The sequence below is a fragment of the Onychomys torridus genome, chromosome 1 (genome assembly GCF_903995425.1).
Source record: "Onychomys torridus chromosome 1, mOncTor1.1, whole genome shotgun sequence".
NCBI lineage: Eukaryota > Metazoa > Chordata > Mammalia > Rodentia > Cricetidae > Onychomys > Onychomys torridus.
Genome location: NC_050443.1, coordinates 12,822,521 through 12,842,583, shown reverse-complemented (window position 1 = coordinate 12,842,583; position 20,063 = coordinate 12,822,521). Strand labels below are relative to the sequence as shown.

General features: G+C 54.3%; 2 protein-coding genes across 2 annotated transcripts; one reads left to right on the top strand and one right to left on the bottom strand.

The window, feature by feature from the left end:
* Window positions 1-1,215: 1,215 nt before the first annotated feature.
* Window positions 1,216-8,659, top strand: Znf526 (zinc finger protein 526). Its single transcript, XM_036184747.1, has 3 exons — window positions 1,216-1,497; window positions 3,902-3,986; window positions 4,078-8,659. Exon 3 carries the CDS (start codon window positions 4,095-4,097, stop codon window positions 6,093-6,095), a length of 2,001 nt encoding a protein of 666 aa, XP_036040640.1. The 5' UTR covers window positions 1,216-1,497; window positions 3,902-3,986; window positions 4,078-4,094; the 3' UTR covers window positions 6,096-8,659.
* On the bottom strand, window positions 8,431-18,220 carry Gsk3a (glycogen synthase kinase 3 alpha). Its single transcript, XM_036184761.1, has 11 exons — window positions 17,752-18,220; window positions 15,944-16,131; window positions 14,168-14,251; window positions 13,905-14,015; window positions 12,162-12,292; window positions 11,967-12,073; window positions 11,031-11,128; window positions 10,849-10,944; window positions 10,008-10,194; window positions 9,653-9,745; window positions 8,431-9,101 (listed from the first exon to the last, which is right to left on the bottom strand). Exons 1-11 carry the CDS (start codon window positions 18,032-18,034, stop codon window positions 9,028-9,030), a joined length of 1,452 nt encoding a protein of 483 aa, XP_036040654.1. The 5' UTR covers window positions 18,035-18,220; the 3' UTR covers window positions 8,431-9,027.
* Between the last annotated feature and the right edge of the window lie 1,843 nt (window positions 18,221-20,063).

Genomic DNA, 20,063 nt, shown 5'->3' with positions numbered 1-20,063 from the left:
GGACGGCCAGGGCTCCCAGGAGCTCGCAGGGCTGATAATCCGGACTTTTATTAAAGTGCCACATCCCACCCCACCACCCGTTCCTAGGCATCCAGGAATCGACGCCTCAGCTCTGCTGCCGTCTGAGGTCCTATCTGGAAACCCTCCCTCATCCAGCTCCCCAGCCCCAATGTATAAAGTCCTCCAGTCGCATGCATGAGAACGATACCTCTTGGCAACAGACCCCTCCCCCCTAGGTGCACATTCCGAAGACGTCCATCAAGACCTCCTCCCACCACAGGCACCCACACCCAGGGGTAGAACCGCTCGTCTACACAGTCTCTTTTTTTTCTCTGCCCTCTTGGGCCTCGGAGCTACTCAGAAGCTCCCCTGATCTGCGTCTACGAGAGCAAGCCTGAGAGAGAAGTGGAGGCGACCGTGTCCTTGTGTCTTCGTGTCCCCTACACGGGGCCTTGGGCGTGATGGCCGCTGCTCCTCCCCACTTAGGTCACTTAGGTGAGGTCAGGGCTGGCACGTGCCCGAGAGAGCTCTCTTCTCCGACTGATCTCCAGCCCGGGGATTATCTCCCTGAGAGGCGGGAGACCTTGGCCGGAGGCACCGGCTCAATACTGGCTGTCTCCTTTCTCTGGACCTTAGCTTTTCCTCCTGTGAAACGGACGGCAGTGGAAACAGTCCACTGTGTACTGTGTGCTCTCTGTGTGGGTATCACTGAATCAGACGAAAGCCATTTATAAACGGGAAGGCTTCTATGTTAGGTGGGTTATATTGGGTACCCACAGGGAATCGGGCCGCGAGCTGAACTTTTGTTGTTGTTGTTGTTTCGGTTTTTCTAGACAGGGATTCCCTGTGTAGTTTTGTGCCTGTCCTGGAACTCACTCTGTAGCCCAGGCTGGCCTCGAACTCACAGAGATCCGCCTGACTCTGCCTCCCGAGTGCTGGGATGAAAGGCGTGCGCCACCACCGCCCGGCGAGCTGAACGTTTTTTACCTATACGAAAGTCCAATGCCTCTAATAGCCTTCCAGGCGGATGTGATTCAAGCCCACTTTGCATATGAGTAAAACTGAGGCGGCCCAGAAAAGTTCCTCAAGTGTGTCGGGCTTTGAAGCTATGCTTCAGAGACGCTCAGTCTCTTCCGCCCAGAGAGGCTACCCGTCAAAGCCTCGCGTAGCCCAGTTCACTTCGGAGACCTCGCTCTCTAAGGGTGCACACTTCTCTCTGAATTTTCAAACAGCAGGAAAAGGAGCGGCACGGGAGAACTGCGCAGGCGCCTCCCCTGGGCCCGGGCACCGCCCACAGGGCACTGATGTCTGCGTGGAGAAACTCTGCAAGCCCCGCCGGAGGATCAACACGCAGGCGCGAGGGCGCGTGCCCTGCGCTACCGGCTCTGATTGGCCGCCTCGGGTGAGGGCGCCGCCCAATGGGAGGCGTGGATAGTGAGGGGTCCCGCACGCCTGCTGCGGAGGGTCCGTGTCAAGAGCGGCAGGGGCTGCTTGGAGGTGAGAGAGACGGGCGAGGGCGCCGCGGGGCGGGCGGGGAAGAGAGCGCTCGGCGCAGGGGCAGAGTGGAGGAAGACGGGAGGGCACAGTAAGGGTCGGAGAGCCTTGGGGCCTGCGGGTAGGGCTGGAGTAGCGAGGGATGATCGACAGCTCCTTCCTGTGTGCCCTGGAGGCGTCGGTGGAGCCCCTGGTGTGTGCAGGACCCAGCTTGAGCTCACTTGCACACACGACCCCTGCAGGGGCCCTCACGCTGCAGGGGAGTCTGGTAGGAGGAAAGGGCGGTGTAGCGGGAAAGTTGAACTTTCCGGCCCCTGGTGGAGGTGCTCAGGTCGACTTTCTGTATACAGAGGTTTAAGCTGAATTCCACCTACCCTGACACGGCACAGTGGAGGATTGGGGGAAAGGAATGCAGGCAAGAAAAGTGCCAGTTTCAGGTTACCTGGGCTACTTTCTAGAAAGACATTTCTTAGGATTGTGTCCGTGTTGTTAAAGGCGTTTTAGAAGGGTTTTGTCTTTTAGATGAGATTCGTGGTGGATGGGCTCCTATGCACCATGCTTTTACTGCTGTGAGCTCATCGTACTTTTTAAAGTTTGTCCATCCACTCCTTCTGGTTCAAGCCAAGTAGCATGCTCTGATCCAACCCCCAGAATAGTTCTGTCTTGCCAGTGGGGATGTGATCAAGGCAAAATGCAACTTCCCACCTCCTGCCACCACCCCCATCCCCAGCCCTGTCTTAACTGTTTTTAGAAAACCCCTTTATGGAATGGTTCAAACCTAACGAGGAGCCAGGTGTAGTGGCACATGCTTTCAATGCCAGCACTGGAGAGGTAGAAGTAGGTAGATTTCTGTGAGTTTGAGGCCACCTGCTCTACATGGTGAGTTCTAGACCAGCCAGGGCTAGATGTTTCCAAACAAAACCCACTTAATGGGAGATTTGGAATTGGTAGATAAGGAAAGTTTAGGTCTTGAACATTTAGCAAATCATTTATTCATGGAGCATTCATTGGGCATCAGCTAAAAACAGGGCCTTGTGCTGGGCTGTGTGCTGTGGAAATGCATAGAATGGGAGAGTTGGGCTGGTAGAAGTGTAGTGTGAACAGGGATGATTAAGGTCCCAGGACCTCACTTCCTATAGGGAGCCTTATTCAGCCACTGAATACTCCTATGTACCTACTGTGTGCTGGGCATTGAAAACATGTTCCTTTCTTGGCATTGGAAACACCTCAGTGATGAAGAAACTAAAATTGCTGACCTCTGGGATCAGTCCATGAGCAGCTTCTATACCAGGGCTACCAGCAAAGTCTACTTGCTTCACATACAAACGGAAGTGAAGAGGTGAAGGTGGCCACTGGCACTTGGGAGGCAGAAGAAACAAGACTGAGAACCAGTCTCTGCTGTGTACATACTGAGGTCAGGGCTAGCCTAGGTACATATAAACTCCTGTTTCATAAACAAAAACCAAAAGCAGGGGCCAGCAAGATGGCCCAGCAGATAAAGGTGACCCAAGTTCAATCCTTGGAATCCACATAAATGTTGCAGGGAAAGGATGAACTCCAAAAAGTTGTCCTCTGACCTCCACATGAATGCCATGGAATGTATTCATGCATACATGCACACAGTAACATAAGCAAAAAATGGTGGGGGGGCCTTCAAGATGGTTCAGCAGGTAAAGGCAATTGACACTAAGCCTGATGACCTGAGTTTCATCCCAGAACCTGCATGATAGAACCAAATCCTGCAAGTTCTCATCTTACCTCCATACATTTGCCCTCAACTAATAAACAAGTGTAATAAAGTAAAAATAAACTGTCCTTTAAAAAGATGAGGATTGAAGCTGGGTGTTGGTGGCGCATGCCTTTAATCCCAGCCCTCAGGAGGCAGAGGCAGAAGGATCACTTCAAAGCTATCCTCTACTGCATAGCGAGTTTGAGGCCAGCCTGGGCTGCATACAAACCCAGGGAATTGGCTTTTGTTAACAAAGTACCTTAGTTTTGTGGCCAGTCCGTCTTTTAGTTCCATTTTACAGGCGAGAAAACTGTCTCGAGAGAGGGAGCGAAAAGGGAGAGCTCAAGAGCCAGGCAGTGGTGGTGCACGCCTTTAATCCCGGCACTCGGGAGTTGGAGGCCAGCCTGGTCTACAGAGTGAGTTCCAGGACAGCCGGGGCTGTTCCAGAGAGACCCTGTGAGGAAAACAGGAGCGCAGATTCAAGCTGAGGGAGGTGTAGTTCTCTCTTTTAAATGCTTTCCATGCGAGTGAGTGTACCAGAACAGGGAAGGGGTTGCCCAGAAAGGAAACATCCTGGGCAAAGGCTGAGAGGGGTGTGTGTGTCTGTGTCTGTGAGCGCACATCTCTGAGGGGGCAGCATCAGAGGCCAGGCTCCAGAGTACCCACTCTGTCTTGCAGATACCCTCCTGTAGTAGCTGCAGCAGGCTGAGACACGACATCATGAAAGACTGAGGTATCAACATTGAAGTTGATTGACAGACTGGTGAGTAATGGAATGAGCAAGGAAGCGCCCCAGACAACCCACTCTCCTTGGGTTCCTGGCGTGCCACTGGCTCCTGCCCCTCTTTCTCCAGGCATTGCCTTCCCCAGAATGGCAGAGATGGTGGCAGAGGCAGCTGAGATGCCGACGCAGTCACCAGGATCAGTGGAAATTTCAACACCTGTGTCAGGAGAGCTGGCAGAGCTGGCAACAGCAGTAACTGAGATGACCCCTGGGGAGGCCCTCGCCTCCTCCCTCTTCTTCCAGCACCACCAGTTCATGTGCTCTGAGTGCGGCAGCCTCTACAACACCCTGGAGGAAGTCCTCTCCCACCAGGAGCAACACTTGCCCACCATGGCAGAGGAGGAGGTGCTGACTACCCAGGCCACAGGCCTGGAGCCTGAGCTAGTGCCTGGCACTGGGGAGGGACCTTTCCAGTGTGGTGAATGCAGCCAGCTCATCCTCTCCCCCAGTGAGCTCCTGGCACACCAGGATGCCCACCTGCAGGAGTCTGCAAGCCAGATCCAGTACCAGTGTGGAGACTGCCAGGAGCTCTTCCCCTCACCAGAGCTGTGGGTAGCTCATCGCAAGACAGAGCACCTTTCCAGTACAGCAGACAAAGAGCCGCCCGTGCTGCCGCCTTTGCCTCCCCCAACACCACCACCCCCGCCAGCAGAAGTCAAGATGGAGCCCTATGAATGTCCGGAGTGCTCCACCCTCTGTGCCACCCCTGAAGAGTTCTTGGAGCATCAGGGCACTCACTTTGACTCCCTGGAGAAAGAAGAGCGTAATGGGCTAGAGGAGGAGGAAGAGGAGGAGGAGGAGGGAGAGGAGGAGGAGGAGGAGTCAGACGAGGAGGAAGCCGCTGCAGAGCTCACTGCTGATGATCTGGGAGGTGACAAGGCCACAGGCGATCCAACTCAGAGCTGTGGGGATTGTCCCCAGCACTGTGCCTCTTCAGGGGCACGCCGCCGCCGCCGCCGGGCATCTCGTGGCCTAGCATCTGCCACCCACCCCTACCACTGCAGCCAGTGTCAGCGCAGCTTCAGCTCTGCCAACAGGCTGATGGCTCATGGACGGGCCCACGTGGGTGGTACCCATGAATGTACCACCTGCTCCAAGGTCTTCAAGAAGGCGGCCTCTCTGGAGCAGCACCAGAGGCTGCACCTCGGGGAGGCCCGCTACCTCTGTGTCGACTGCGGCCGTGGCTTCGGCACTGAGCTCACACTGGTGGCCCATCGGCGAGCCCACACTGCCAACCCACTGCACCGCTGCCGCTGCGGCAAGACCTTCAGCAACATGACCAAGTTCCTCTACCACCGGCGAACCCACACTGGGAAAAGCGGAACCCCCACCAGGGTAGCAACTGTCTCCCCCGCTCCAGCTAAGCCCACGCCCCCACCTCCACCTCCGCCGGCCCAGCTGCTCTGTCCACAGTGCCCCAAGTCCTTTGTCTCAGCCTCCCAGCTTTCTGGGCACTGGCGTGCAGGGCATGGCTCCCCTGAATGCCAGCACAGCTGTGGGGTTTGTGGCAAGGGCTTCAAGAAGCTGGTCCATGTGCGTAACCACCTGCGGACACACACAGGCGAGAGGCCCTACCAGTGTCACTCCTGCGGCAAGACCTTTGCTTCTTTAGCCAACCTCAGCCGCCACCAGCTGACCCACACGGGCCTGCGTCCCTACCAGTGCCTGGACTGTGGCAAGCGCTTCACACAGAGCTCCAACCTACAGCAGCACCGGCGCCTGCACCTACGGCCGGTGGCCTTTGCCCGTGCCCCTCGTCTTCCCATCACTGGCCTCTACAACAAGAGCCCCTACTACTGCGGAACCTGTGGCCGCTGGTTCCGCGCCATGGCGGGCCTGCGACTGCACCAGCAGGTCCATGCCCGAGCCAGGGCTTTGACACTACAGCCTCCCAGGTCACCGTCTCCTGTCCCGCCTCCACCCCCTGAACCCCAGCAGACTATCATGTGCACAGAGCTGGGAGAGACCATCGCCATCATTGAGACATCCCAGCCCCTGGCACTGGAGGATACACTGCAGCTGTGCCAGGCGGCACTGGGCGCCAGTGAGGCGAGTGGACTGCTGCAGCTGGACACCGCCTTTGTGTGACAGAGTGCAGGAGAAAGGACGAAAGGGTTCGGTTACAAGACTGAGTCGGCACCTCGGGAGAGGAGGACCCCTCTGGTGAGCTGAGCTGGCACCCACATGGCGGAACCCACCATGCTGGCCTCTTCTAACTGCCGCCTCCTCAGAACAAGCCTGCCAGGTTTCTCCTGTCACCTTCCTCTGCCCAAGGTGAAACCGAAGCGCTGTGAAGAGATGCGATCGGCCTCAGCCCCTGCTGCTCTTGCAGAAACAGGGCTTGCCCAGGTTCTTTGCACAGCATCACCCAGTGCTCAGCAACACCAGGTAACCTTTGAGCACCAACCATAGGCCAGGCCTGTGCCACACACTCTCATATACCTCTTCAGATCTGCTCGTAAACCCACCCCCACACACCTTCCCCTGGACTTTGGGTGCCTGGGACTTAGCTCTACTGGGTACAGGAAGGCACGCAGTTTCTCTGAGCTTGCTTCTTCTCAGTTCTGACATTATGAAAAGAAATCTGTAGGTACCCCCAGCACTCAGCTCAGATTGGGCGATGATGAAGAGCCAGGAATGAACCAGACACAGCTCTGAACTCGGGCATGCTCAGCCCGGCAGGAGCAGCAGATGGAAGTAGTTTGAGTGCTGCCCTAGCTCTCTGGGCCTCCGCGCTCAAGGCTTCCCTCACAGGGGCCGTAGTGCCACAGGCCAGCGGCAAGTCAGACCTGAGGATCCCTAGGCTGTGACCGGAAAGTGGAGGGACAGTGGGATCTGAGGATAGGGAGCAAGCCTCCACAGGAGATGGTCGAGAGTGAGAGACTCCTAGTGGCCAGTTCCTGAAGTAAAAGCAGGAATCTGCCAGTGGAAAAGAACATTCCAGACAGGACATCCAGTTATAGCTGCAGTGAACACCCGACTGCCTGGCAGTCTGAAGCAGGGCACTTAGCATTGTCCATCAGGCCGGACATTGTGTATCATCCCTCTTGTATAAGCAAGGAAACAGCAAGTCTCAAGCTGGGTAGAGGTGTCGTGAGATTTGAACGCAGTTCTTAGGACCATCTGTATTGTTCTGAGTAAGATCTAAAGCCCAAAGATGTCACATGTCCGGGGTTTATTCCCCTGGAGAAGGCAGTGTCATGGAGCATTTGGGATTTGAGGGGCCTTGGAAACAGGAAGGGATCCTGTTTTTCATAGGGTATCCTTCCCTTCCCTAAGATGAGTATAGGAGACCAGGGGGGCAGGGCTCCCCCAGACCTTGACAGACCATGATGCTCCAACAAGTGAAGCAGAATGTTGCTGGGGCTGGGCATTGTCTGGGAGATATGCTCAGGGTTTGGAAGTTGGGGTGAGTCACTGAAGGCATGTCACAGGATGTCATGTCTCCCTGGATCAGAGCAAGAAGAGTGTGAGGCTGGCAGTGGTCCAAGAGAGGATGAACAGAATTGAGCATAGGGTCGAGTTGGTAGACAACCCCAGTGACCAGTGAACCTTCTAGGTCTGTCTCTTAACCCAAGGTAGCCATTCTCACCCTACTTCATAACTGGCTTGAGCAAAGGGATAATTCTGTCCTGCAGGGTAGACAGGGACCCCTGGGGCTGATGGAAGTGTCTAGCAGAGCCCAGAAATCTTAGAATCCCTCAAGGATATGTTCCAAAGTTCCTTTCTGGGCATCAGGAGACTCCATCAGGAGGACCCAAAGTTGCTCGCTCCCTTCTGGAGCCTCCTACCCACTCACTGCTTGGCACCATGTGGAGACGTCATTTCCTTCTGCCCATGGTGCCCACCATCTGGCTCCAGCATATTTTAAAAGTCAAGGGGAAAATCCAGGCAAGGTGGCACAAGCCTGCAATCACAGCATTTGGGAGCCTAAGGCAAACTCATCTCCAGTTCCAGGCAGACTTGGGCTATAATTAGAAGACCACCTCAAAAAAAAAAGGGAGAAACTAAACTCTCTACCTCCACCCTCCCGAGGCCGCCACTTCCCAACATCCCTGAGAGAAGAGAGGCAAGTGTTTCAGAGTCAAGCCCGGGGTAATCTGCCCGTCCACACACACCCCCCCACTGAGTTGACAGACTCATCATCCGGGGTCCCATCTGGACCCTGCAGAAGACATCCCTTTGTTCAAGTCCTGACCTTGCCTCTTAGTTCTGGGGTGCCAGCCACTCTGAACTCATCTCACTGATCACCCAGGACACTCACCCTTGCCCCAGCTGAAGCAGCTGGTTTGTGCGAGGTCATGGGCAGCCCCACATCTGTGGTGGATAAGTACTAGTGCTTTAGGGGTTTCCAGCCTAAGGTACAACTTATTCCAAACCCTGAACCCCCTCACCTCTGTGGAAACAGGCAGCCAGACAGGAAGAAGGGTTTCATGCCAATAATTTATTGAACGGAGGTCTGTACACAGGCAAACCTTACTGTGGAAACTAAGACACCAGGGGCTCTCCTACTCCCTCCTTCCAGGATGGGAGAGGGGGGAGCCTTGGGAGCAGAGGACAAGGGGGGGTACAGCTGAAGGGGGGGCAGGTTGGATGGTGTGAATCGACGTTTTTCTTTAAGAAAAAAATTATAACAATCTATTTACACCCAGGGGGCCAGGGAAGGGAGGAGGAGGTGGGCTGGGCTGGTTCTATTTACAAGGGACATGGGGAGGGGGGAAGTAGTGGTAGCCTAGGGGAGGGGAGGGGACCAAGGGGTAGAAGGTCCTCATACCCCCAAATCCCCTGTCCATCCTTCTCTTCCCTCCCCACAACCAGTTAAAATCCTCTTTAAAAAGCCCCCCACAAAGGTGAGGCTGGTGAGGGAGGGAGGGCCTAGATGTTGGGGGTAGGAGTTCATTTACCTCTGCCCTCTAGTCTAGGGGCCCAGCCAGGGCAGGAGCTTGATGGGCTATGGCCCCCCTTCCCAGCCCCACTTGGGAGTTCCCAGATGGATGTGGAGGGGTAGTTGGTGGGGCCCTCAAGAAGAGTTAGCGAGGGTAGGTGTGGCATCAGGTGCCTGCCAGTCTGGGCCGGTTTGAGTCTCAGTTAAAGCTGAAGGAGGGGAGGGGAGGAGTGGACAGTTAGCTTTTGCATCATACCCCACCCCCATGCCCATGAGAGCATAACTTGCTTCAAGACACTATGCAAGAAGCTGACAGCTGTCACTTCAGGATCAGGGCTACAAACTCAGATGCCAAGGGGCCAGCTTGACACTACAGTGGCTCACGTCAGGGAGCCACCCTCCACAGGAGAGGGGGGCAGCTGGACAGGGCTCCAGCTGCTGTCAGGAGAAAGGCAGATCACAGCTGCCAAATCCAATTTTCTTCCCCAAAGAAACAGGAAATCTGGGTTTTTAACCAAAATGGCCCAATCTTTAAATGTGGGCAACTTTCTGTTTATTTGTTCAGACCAAGAAATGTTTGGTCGTCTAGTTGGCACTTAAATGTACTGCCCTATAAAGCTGGCTGCTGACATACTGTAAAATACGCCTTCCGTGCCATCAAATGTCAACAACTGGAAGCCTGTAGGAGACTGTCGTCACCAAGGACAGCCCCCACTTCACACGCCCTGCTTTAGCCTTCAACACGTGCTGCCCAGCTTACCTTGTGAGGACGAGGTGAGGGCAGCAGGGCCTGCTGGGGACCTCAAGTGAGGAGGGATGAGAATGGCGTTGAGAGACGGTTGGATGGAGAGTTCTAGACACAGGAATTCACATGCCCAGTCAGGGAGAGGCAGGGCATTTGGAAAGCCAGTTAGGGTTAGGATGGGGTACCAACAGGGACCCGGCAAGGCCAGGTGTACACAGGACTCTAAGTGTAAAAGTGGAGAAGGCCTTGGCATCCAGCTACAATGTGGAAGCATCTGGCTAAGCCCAGGGCCGCCCTGTCCCCTCTCAGCCCCCCGGTCCTGGCTCTTCACACGCCCAACAACTCCTTAGGGCCCAAGCTGTGCTCTCACCACCAGGACTGAAGTTGAAGAGGGGGGGAAGCGGGCGGTTGTTGGGGAGCTGGGTTCCAAGACACCGCAGTTCATCGAAGAAGCTGTGGGCGCAGGCCTCTAGTGGGGAGAGCCTTGAGGACGGGGTGTACTCCAGCAGGCTCGAGCAGAGGGCAATGGCCTCAGGGGGTGTCCGCGATTTGAACACCTGTGGGGAGAGGCAGTGGGAGGGCTGTGGCACCAGTGTGGTGTGCCTCATAGTGCGTGCCCATGGCTGCCTGCCTCCCTGACACCCAACTCCCCAATAAGGAAACAGGCATAAACATTGAGCTGGGTTTCCTTGCCACTACATAAATGGGAATCTTGTATTTACCTACGGGTTCTCAACTTTTAAAATTCTATAAACCTCAAAATCTGAAAGTGTTGTTGACTGACTCCCTGGATAACTTACTTTTATGTCTTAGATCTGTTTATTTTACTTTATGAATGTTGCGCCTGTGTGCATATGCCTTGACCACCTCATGTCTGTAGGATCCCCTGGAATTGGCTTACAGGTAGTTGTGAGCTGCCACATGGATGCTGGGACTGGAACCCAGGCCCTCTGCAACAGTAACAAGTGCTCTTAACCACTAAGCCGTGTTTCTCTGTGTAGCTTTGCGCCTTTCCTGGACCTCACTCTGTAGACCAGGTTGGCCTTGAACTCACAGAGATCCGCCTGCCTCTGCCTCCCGAGTGCTGGGATTCAAGGCGTGCGCCACCACTGCCCAGCAAGCCATGATTTTTAAGCCAGGTCCCCAGAGCAGTTGGCCTCCAAGGGGACCCACCCCTTGGGCCATGCTGTGTATGTTCCTAGTTCTGCTACCTTTGTCCAGGGGTGAGCTTTGATCTGCGGGAACTTGAACTCTGTGTAGTTGGGGTTCATCTCTCGGATTTGTTCCCGGGTTGGCGTTCCTAGTACCTGTGAAGGAAGGGGGGCAGGATGTGTGAGACAAGGGCCCTTCCCTAGGCCCACCCCTGCCCTCCCTGGCTCTGCCCCGCCTTCACCTTGATGATCTCCACAAGCTGGTCCACCCCACTGTCCCCAGGGAAGATGGGCTGGCCAAGCAGCAGCTCAGCCAGGACACAGCCAGCCGACCACACATCTGAAGGGAAGGGTAGAGGTTCAACATTAGGCAGCCAGAGCCACCAAGCCCACTCCTTTGCACTCTCTGCTCCTGGTGGTTATCTCAGAGGTTCTTGCCCGAGACCATACCCGGTGTGGGAACACGGGGGCCTGATCCTAAACTTTCAGGGCCACTTGGCTCAGCTGTGCTTACAGCCTCCATGCCCTCTGTGAGTGATCCCAATGAACCCTTTACACCCTTCTCTGCTTCTTCGCTAGGCCCACACAAGGCCTGACCCTGCCAACTGGCACCTGTGTGCTTCGGGGCCCAAGAAAGCTTTCAATCTTGGACTAGCTATCTCACCACCTAGCCTCTGTCCTGCCCAGGGGAAGAGCTGTGGCCTGGCCCGCTCACCCTACTCTGTACCTTGGCCTGCACGGTCCAAGTTCACACCTAAGGAGCACACCAGCTCCTCAGACTGACATTCCCCTTAACCCTTTCACATTTCAGCCTTTCCTCAGGACAGAAAAAGACAGGCCCTGGGAGCAAGCCATACCCTGCTAACAGTCCCCCAAGGTTACCGCCATCCCCTTCCCTCCAACAGAACAGGTTGACTGGGAGGGGCCAGAGGCAAGTCAGTTTTGAAATTCAGCCCTGCCCTGGCCAGCTGTTGAGCCCCTGGAGGGGAGCTGCATAGCAGCCAGCCTTCCATTGCTTAGCTGCTCAAACAAGATGCACCAGTGAGCGCCAGCCTCGTCAGCCTGTGAGGACCAGTGTAGGAACAGACGGTAAGCTTTAATCACCAAGCTTGTAACAGTGCCCAAGAGCTCAAAACCTGCCAAGACTGCCACTCCCCAGTCCCCGTCCCCTAACTGACCGATGGATGAGGTGTAATCTGTGGCTCCGAAGATGAGCTCTGGGGCACGGTAGTACCGAGAACAGATGTAGGAAACATTGGGCTCCCCCCGAACCAACTGCTTTGCACTATGGGAAGAGACGGTAGGGTTAAGCATAAACCAAGGCTGAGGCTCTCACCCCTTCAGGAGTCCCACAGGCTCCAGGTCAAACCTACCTGCCAAAATCGCAGAGCTTGAGGACAGCAGTGTCGGGGTCCACAAGCAAATTCTGGGGCTTGATGTCACGGTGACACACCCCTTGGGAGTGGATGTAGGCCAAGCTCCGGAAGAGCTGGTACATGTACACCTAAGATGGACAGGGCACAGCTCAGCTCCAGCCCACTGCTTCCCACACGCACATTGGTGGCCCCATCAGGCCACTGTCCCTGCTGGCTGTCCCATGGCCTCAGTTCCTGAATCCTGTTTGAAACCCCTGGTTCTAGAACTTTAGTGCCTGCCATAGTCATTTGGACTTACCAGAATAGGCCAGAAGGCCTCATTCCCAGTTTCTGATTCTGCAGCTTGAGGATGGCATGCTGGGCTTGGGCCTGGCTCCCACATAGGGAACCGCTGCCCCAGTCACCTCCAGCAGGAGCCTTAGGAGTGACACCAGGTCTTGCCATACCCCAGGGTGTGGGCCAGGCACTCTGCCTCCTCTCTCACCCAAACCACCTCCTGCTGACAGCTCTTCTTCTCCAGCTTCATTTCCTGCCTTCCTTACACCCCCTAACTAGAACCTAAGTACGGTTTTTAGTTTGGATTTGTTTTCAATTTGTATTACATTTTGATTGTGTATACATGCCCGCCCCTGGGGGAGGGGGTTACACATTCGCCGTAGACCACAACTGGCAATCAGAGGACAACTTGCTGACATCGTGAGTCCCAGTAATTGGTTCTCAAGTTTGGTAGCAAGCACCTTTACCCATGGAAAAAATTTTTTTTTAATTTTTATTTATTTATTCATTTATTTTTTGGAGTTAGGGCCATACACTGGCTTCCAAGTGGGCCTTGAACTTGCAATCCTCCTGCCTCAGCCTCCTCAGTGCTGGGATTACAGGCATGCACCACTACATGCAGCCAGGACCTTTGAGTTTGCATTCTTCTGCATCCCCTGGGCCTGATGTATACCGCGGCACGCAAGGCTGTTTCTGGGACCCCCTCCTCCTGTGCCTGTATCACACTACTCTCCTCCCAGCGTTCCTTGGTCTTTCTCACCCCCAGGCAGGGGAGGGGTATTCAGTTTCCAGAACTCCCCGTGGCCCTCTACATCAGCAGCAGCTCCTCAGCTTTATCATTGTCTGTGATGGTGCCTATAACCTCATCAAACACAGGTCTTTGTTTTAAAGACTGTCCTGGAGCTTGCTATGTAGACCAGGCTGGCCTTGAATGCAGAGATTCTCCTGCCTCTGCCTCCTGAGTGCTGGGACAAAGTGTGCACCACCATGCCCAGGCAAACAGCTCTTCGCAGGCAAGGCCTGGGTTTCAGTCAGCTGTGCCTCAGGAACTGCTCAGCACTGGCTAAGCATAGGAGCAGCCACAGCATATCTCACAACTGGAGAACTGCCCTCCAGTAGACAGCCCGACGGTGGCGGCAGCAGCTCACCTGGGGACAAGTGCTGAAGCCATGAACAGGGCCACAGGTGGTACGGGCACAGCCCCCCGTGACTCTAGGCTTCCACACTTCCCAACCCCAGTGGTCCTACTGGGCGCAGCAGCCCTTTTCCACCTCCTTGGCAAGCCCTTGCCTTGGCCCTGCCCTGGACTTAGCCAAACCCATCTGCAAGCCACAAGGCTGAAGGTGGGAAGCATAGGCCTCCAAAGACCAACCTAACTGGAAGATGAAGGAACCCATGGGCATAGGTGGCCCAGAGCCCCTGGTTTTGTGGGCCTGTGCTCCAGCAGCCTGCCTGCCTGCCTACCTTGACATAGATGATAGGGATGATCAGCTTGGCCTTGGTAAAGTGACGGGCCACCCGGTACACTGTCTCGGGCACGTATTCCAGCACCAGATTTAAGTACAGCTCATCTTTCTGGAGGGCAAAGGAGAGGTGAGACGTTGTAAGGGAGGGTGTGCAGAGAACAGTGAGGGGCAGGCAGGACCTCCTGGGAAAGGCAGGCAGGAAAATGGATAGCATCTGAGTATGGCAACACCCCTACACACCTTAGATTCCCAATGTCTCACCTTCTCCCCACTGGAGTAGAAAAAGTACCGTAGCCTCACGATATTGCAGTGGTCCAGCTTACGCATAATCTGCAGCTCTCGGTTCTAGAGGGCAAAGGAAGAATCTCAATACATCCGATTCCCTGCCTCCCTCTGGCCCCAGTACCGTCACCTCCACCCCACACCTATTTCTGCTAACAGAGAGGCAGCTGTTCCCTGTGTTCCAAACTCAAGGCTCCAAGGCCTGGGGGAGGGAGAAGAGGAGGATTCGTTCTTCACCCCTGGCCCCTTCCCCTCACATGCAAGCTGGTGCCTATAGATCAGTTAGTCCTGGGCCACCAATGTGCTTACTTCAACATGCTTCTTAGAAGTTTTCTAACTACTGCTGACATGTAAAGCTCAATTATTTCCTTCATAAAGCCAGCCCTCAACATCTCTTGGAAAATTTACTGAAGCTAGGCCTGGTGGTGCTGGCCTATGAACTCAGCTATTCAGAAGGCTAAGGCAAGAGGATTTCAAGTTCAAGGACAATCTAGGCATACCTTAGTGCAGCTCTGGGTCAAAATAAAGAGGAAAGAGTGCTAGGGATCTAGCTAGCTCAGTGGTAGAGCATGCACAGCATGCACAAACCTCTGGGTTCAATCCCACATACCACCAAAACTAAAGAAATGAGACCACATAAACATCACCACCAAACACGGGCACAAGCAGCCATAAACAGCAGTGGTTGCCTGGTCCACCCCGACCCCAACACCCTTATCACCTCTCAGTTGTGAGTACTGGGCACTCACAACTCCAGCTTAGACCCTAGACTCCACACTTCCAATCTCATCTTCCTCTCCATGCCTGAGCCTCTTTCCACTGTCTGCCCCCCTCTAGGGCCTCAGAAGTCTTCCCAGATCCCTCTCATCTCTGCAGTTCAGCTCCATCAAGGTCTGACTGACAGCCCAGAGCTCCGGCTGAGAACCTTCACTGACCAGCCCCAGGCCCGGGCTGTTACTCCATCTAATCTGGTACAGTCCTCCAAGCACCACGCAGCATTCCACTTCCCTCTCGTTCTCCTGGTAGTTCCCCAGGCCTCTGCTAGCTCACAGAGCACCCTCTCCTCCAGAGACAGAACCCTTCCCTGCACCAAAACAAGTCTTGAGTGAGCATCCAAAGGCTGGATTCCACTGGGCACCTGTCGACACCTGGGACAGAGCGCGACATTCAGGGCTACCAGCACAGCCTTTCCAGACCTTTTCTTGTGGAAGAGATGTGACCAAGTGGTTGAGAAGGCCTCGGGAGTCAACAGGCCAGAGCCTCCCCCAAAGGGGCCCTTACTATGCAGCCTCATTTCTGCTGATGTAGGGCAGGAAGAGCAGCAGTACCTGCCCTCAGAAGTGCTTCAGGTAAATTAAATTAGAACTTGCCTGTCAAGCACTTACCCTAAAGAAATGCCCAGTAAACATTAGCTCTCAGCTATTCTGGAATGTACATTTCCCAGCTTCCTCCCAGTTCTTTCCCTTCCTTGCTTCTCCTGCGGCCCATGCTTGGGTCCCACTGAAATCCCAGGCTCAGGCTGGTGAGATGTTTCAATAGATAAAATGCTTGCCATGCAAGCCTGATGACCTGAGTTCCATCCCTAGATTCCACAGTAGTAGGAAAACCAACTCCCAACAGTTTGCCTGACCTCCACATGTGCACCATGGCACACATTAATAATTTTAAGAACATTAAGTCCCAGATACCATCTCTATTGCTGGGCACAACTGGCAGTCACTCCCAGTCCCCAATCCTCCAGTCCACCCAAGCTACCTTGAACCTTTTGTCCTGAAGAACCTTCTTGATAGCCACCAGTTCCCTCGTCTCTGCCAGCCGGGCCTGGTACACAACTCCAAATGAGCCATTGCCAATCACTTTGATGTCGGTGTAAGCCACCTCTTGGGAACGCTCTGGGCCTTGGCCTAGAGTGGCTACCACTGTGGTCACCTTCCCGCTGTCACCTAAGGAACAAAGGGAATACAATCCACTGATCTTTCCTCCTTGGCCAGCACAGCCCAGGGAGGAAAGCTGTTCAAAAAGCTCACTGCAGGGAAGGGACAGTGATTACTTCGTGACAGAGTAACTGTCTGGCACACACCTTGGGTCCAATACCTAAGCATGGGGGAGGAGCTTAGGTACTCCAGTGACCTGGAGCCTCTCTCCAATGAACCCTAAATTCTACTTCCGATATTGGAGGACACTGACATGCAAACATACTTTCCATTCATGGGTAAGCACCTCTTAATTTCTCCTTCTAGCAAACAACAGCAAGTCACTTGGTGGTGGGGGCCACCACCACCTCAGGTATAGAATCCAGCCACACTGGGCTCCCCAGCCTTTGGCCCCTTCTGCAGGGCAGGCACAAGGTACCATCTTCCATCAAAGGAGCAGAAACCACGGGGTGTTCTTTCTTCAGAAATGGTTCTTTGGCCATTTTCAGTCAGAGGGCACTGACTCTAAGTCCTCCCCAGCAAAGTTAGGACCATTACCACTGCTCCTGAGTGACAGAAATGAACTGATCGAAGTGGCAATGCCCTGACCCTCCCTTGGGAGTAGGGATGGGGGTGCCGTTACTGTTACCAAATACTTTGCATTGGGATGGGCACTGGCCTGGCCTCTCCATCTGTGTGGTCCTGAGTAGCACCTGACCTGAGAATGGAGCAGCTGATCTCCCAGACTGCTAGGGGACATTCTGTCCTGGTACCCAGTCTCTGAGGAGCAGCAAACCTTGGTGCTGCTCACCCACTCCCTTTAGGAAACTTATCAACAAATTCTAATTGGGAGGGGGCAGTGAGTGACATTTTGAAAAATAATCCTATATTGCTTTTTTTTTCCCCCCAGAGCCAAAGAGCCACTTCAAACCATATTTTATAGTAGGTGTAACCCATGCCATCCTGTTCCATTTTTGCTAAAGGGCCCCCCCCCCCCCCCCATGTTTTTTAAAAGAACACTGCCGAGGAGCTTGATTTGAAGCCCATGTTATTCCCAATCTGTTCTTATATATAAACAGCAATGATTATTTACTGTCTTCATTGGGGACACAAGGCTATACATTTTCAATGGGGTAAAGTGGTAATGTCAGGCCTTATGTTTTAAGCCTGGCCCTGTTCTGTGGGAACATTAATAATCCTAAATCTGTATTTCGAAAAGAGATTCAATCCAAATCCCCATTTCTAATGGAAAGGAAATGAACAACCTCCTTTTTGTATAGGATGGTGGCTGTGATCTTATTCTTGTCTCTTAGGGGACAATAATCCAAGATCACCATTGGCAAGTACTATGACCTCTGATCCTGTTCTCTGTAGATGGCAACGTCGTCAAGTACCCGAGACCTTGATACTGGATACAGGAAGAATGAGGCCTGTGACCTCTGTTTCTTGGATGTTGGTAATTCTGATTCTAAACTCCAAGTGATGGTAACCCCGAAACTCCTTTATCTGGGAGACAGAGAGCTCAGATCCCAGGCTGAAGCAGCACGGTGACCTCGAGCTTCTATCTGGGTCCGTGAAAGAATCTGATCGCCGTCTGATGGGCTTGGGAAACCCAGATCACCACCCCACAGGGCGCCCCTAAGTACTCACGGCCCAGCTTCACTCCGGGCGGCGGGAAGCTAGTGCCCGCGCCGGGGCCACCGCTGCCTCCTCCGCCGCTGCCGCTGGGGCCACCCCCGGAGCTCGAAGCTCCCACGCCCCCACCCATGGCCCCGACTGACGCCTTCCCGCCGCCAGTGCCTCCTGGGCCGGAGGCCGAGCCCCCGGGGCCGCCGCCACCGCCTCCGCCTCCGCCGCCTGGCTCCGCAAACGAGCTGGTCCGCGCCCGGCCCGAGCCCCCAGGGCCGCCTCCCGAAGGCCCGCCGCCACTCATGGCGCCGAGCGCAGGCCCAGGCCGCGGGGCTCGGGCTGCCTGGGCTGCCCCCGCCGCTGCCTCTGCCGCCGCCTGCCCTGGGCTCCGGCCTCTTCCAGGCCGCGCCGTTCGGGCTCCGGCTCCGGCCCAGCGCCCGCCGCGGGGCACGCCGGGAGATGAAGTCCCTCTGCGGTCGGCTTCGTTGTCGCCACCCACGACTCGCACAGCACGCCGGGAAATGGAGTTCTCAAGACCTCAGAGTAGCAGGCAACGCGGGGGGGGGGGGGGGGGGGGGTGTTTCGCGCTGCACGTCGGGAAATAGAGTCCTGGGTAATGTCATCCGACTCTGCCAAAAGACAACATGAAACCCTTCGGAAAACATAGCCAAAGCCACACACTCACTACACAGATGCAACAACAAGCCCCATCGGGTATCAGAAATAAAATCTTATCTACTTCGTTCTCGAGCAGCATCCCAGCCAGAGGCATGCCGGGAAATAGAGTCCAGTTACCCGCCAACTCTATGGGCTGTCGGTGACTTCCTGAGCCCGGTGCATTCTGGGAAATCGAGTCCGCACTCGTGAATACTCAGTTCTTGGACTGTGAAGCACACTGGGAAATGGAGTCGTCACCACGCCCTCACCGCATTGCAGGTGTAGAGCGGTTTATAAAGCACGCGAAGAAATGAAGTCTCAAGTGGTCCTCAAAACCCAAGTACATACTGTAACTGGAAAAGATAGGATAGGAAATGGAGTAGGCATCGCACTCTCTCTGCCCAGTTAGCTGCGCCGCAGTTCCTTCCGGGAAATGTAGTCGACACCAAGAGTTAAGCGCATTGCTTCAGTGAGCCTGATGTCTTCTGGGAAATGAAGTTCAAGACAGCATTGAGGAAGAGGATAGGAGCTACCATTTGCCAGAAGCATGCTGGGAATAGTCCATAGTGGCATCTGACTCTTTGTGAAGCTAGGCGCAGAGGCTTCTTGGGAACTGTAGTACAAAGGGAGTACTGTGAGGTGCAGGTGAAAGGTTAAGGACGGCAGTTCCCAGGGGAAACTGTAATAAGTTACAATGTCTCCTCCCTGGTCCCTAGGTCGTAAGAAAGCCGTGTCTCAGAACACTTGTTTTCAGTTATTCTACCTTTCTCTAGTAATATGGTTAAGACCAAGAGGATGAGCTGCCCAAGGTAAAAAATTATACAGATAGGTAGGTAGGTAGATAACTATTTCTGTCCTGAACCCCCTCAGTTTTCTAAATTACAGGATCCTAGAGAATCCAAATGAAGGGAACCGGCTACAAAAAGCAGTTTCAGCTTTCTTGCGCCTGTTGAGGCGCCGCGTTTACCGACTAATACCCGGAAGAAAAGAAGTAGCTCCAAAGGACACTGGGGAACTGTGTGTGTGTGATGAAAGTGCTGTCCGCTCTCTGTGCTTTACTTTACTCGCAGCCTGTGTTCGACCTGATTTGTTCGGGATTTTCTGAAGCCTAAGGTCCAGTCGACTCGGTCCGGGTTCCCGACTGCAATTCTCTGTGGACACAGAGACAGCGTAGGGCTAAGGCCTCCTTAGACTACATTATCCAGAAGGCAAAGCGCGAGTACTTCCGCACCCTTTGCAAGCCTACACACTTGGTGCTCGACTGGAGAGGGCGTTTCTGGAGCAGCACAGCCGAATGGACGGCTGCCGCCCTCTGATGGCTGCTCGGAGTTGAAAAATAAAATTTAAGTCAAGCCCGAAGGCATAGGACCAAGAAGTCTCACTAGGGTGTGCGGCAGGATATAACTGATCATTTAACCGCCAGACCCCGTGGGACCTGAGCAGTGGGCTAGTCTTTGCATTGGGCATTGGAGGGTGAATGTCAGAGATGATCTGTAAAATGTCTCCAAGTGTCTGTCTCAGAGGGTCCTAAAGATGTTTGGAGGAATTGATGGGGAGCCATGAAGAGATAAAAAGAAGTCTTTGATAGACTATAAGAGGCAGAAAACAATTGTTTGGGGGAATGAGATCTCAAGAGATCTCTGTGAAAGGTATGTGAGAGAATGAGAAATTCTGAG

Excerpts from the sequence above, each read along its gene's own strand:
- Gsk3a (XM_036184761.1), bottom strand. The coding sequence starts at position 18,034 with ATGAGTGGCGGCGGGCCTTCGGGAGGCGGCCCTGGGGGCTCGGGCCGG. Across the intron at positions 10,945-11,030 it reads AGCTTGTGGAGATCATCAAG|GTACTAGGAACGCCAACCCG; the intron begins GTGAAGGCGGGG and ends CTTCCTTCACAG. Across the intron at positions 9,102-9,652 it reads CCTCACCTCGTCCTCACAAG|CTTTAACTGAGACTCAAACC; the intron begins GTAAGCTGGGCA and ends CCCCTCCTTCAG.
- Znf526 (XM_036184747.1), top strand. The coding sequence starts at position 4,095 with ATGGCAGAGATGGTGGCAGAGGCAGCTGAGATGCCGACGCAGTCACCA.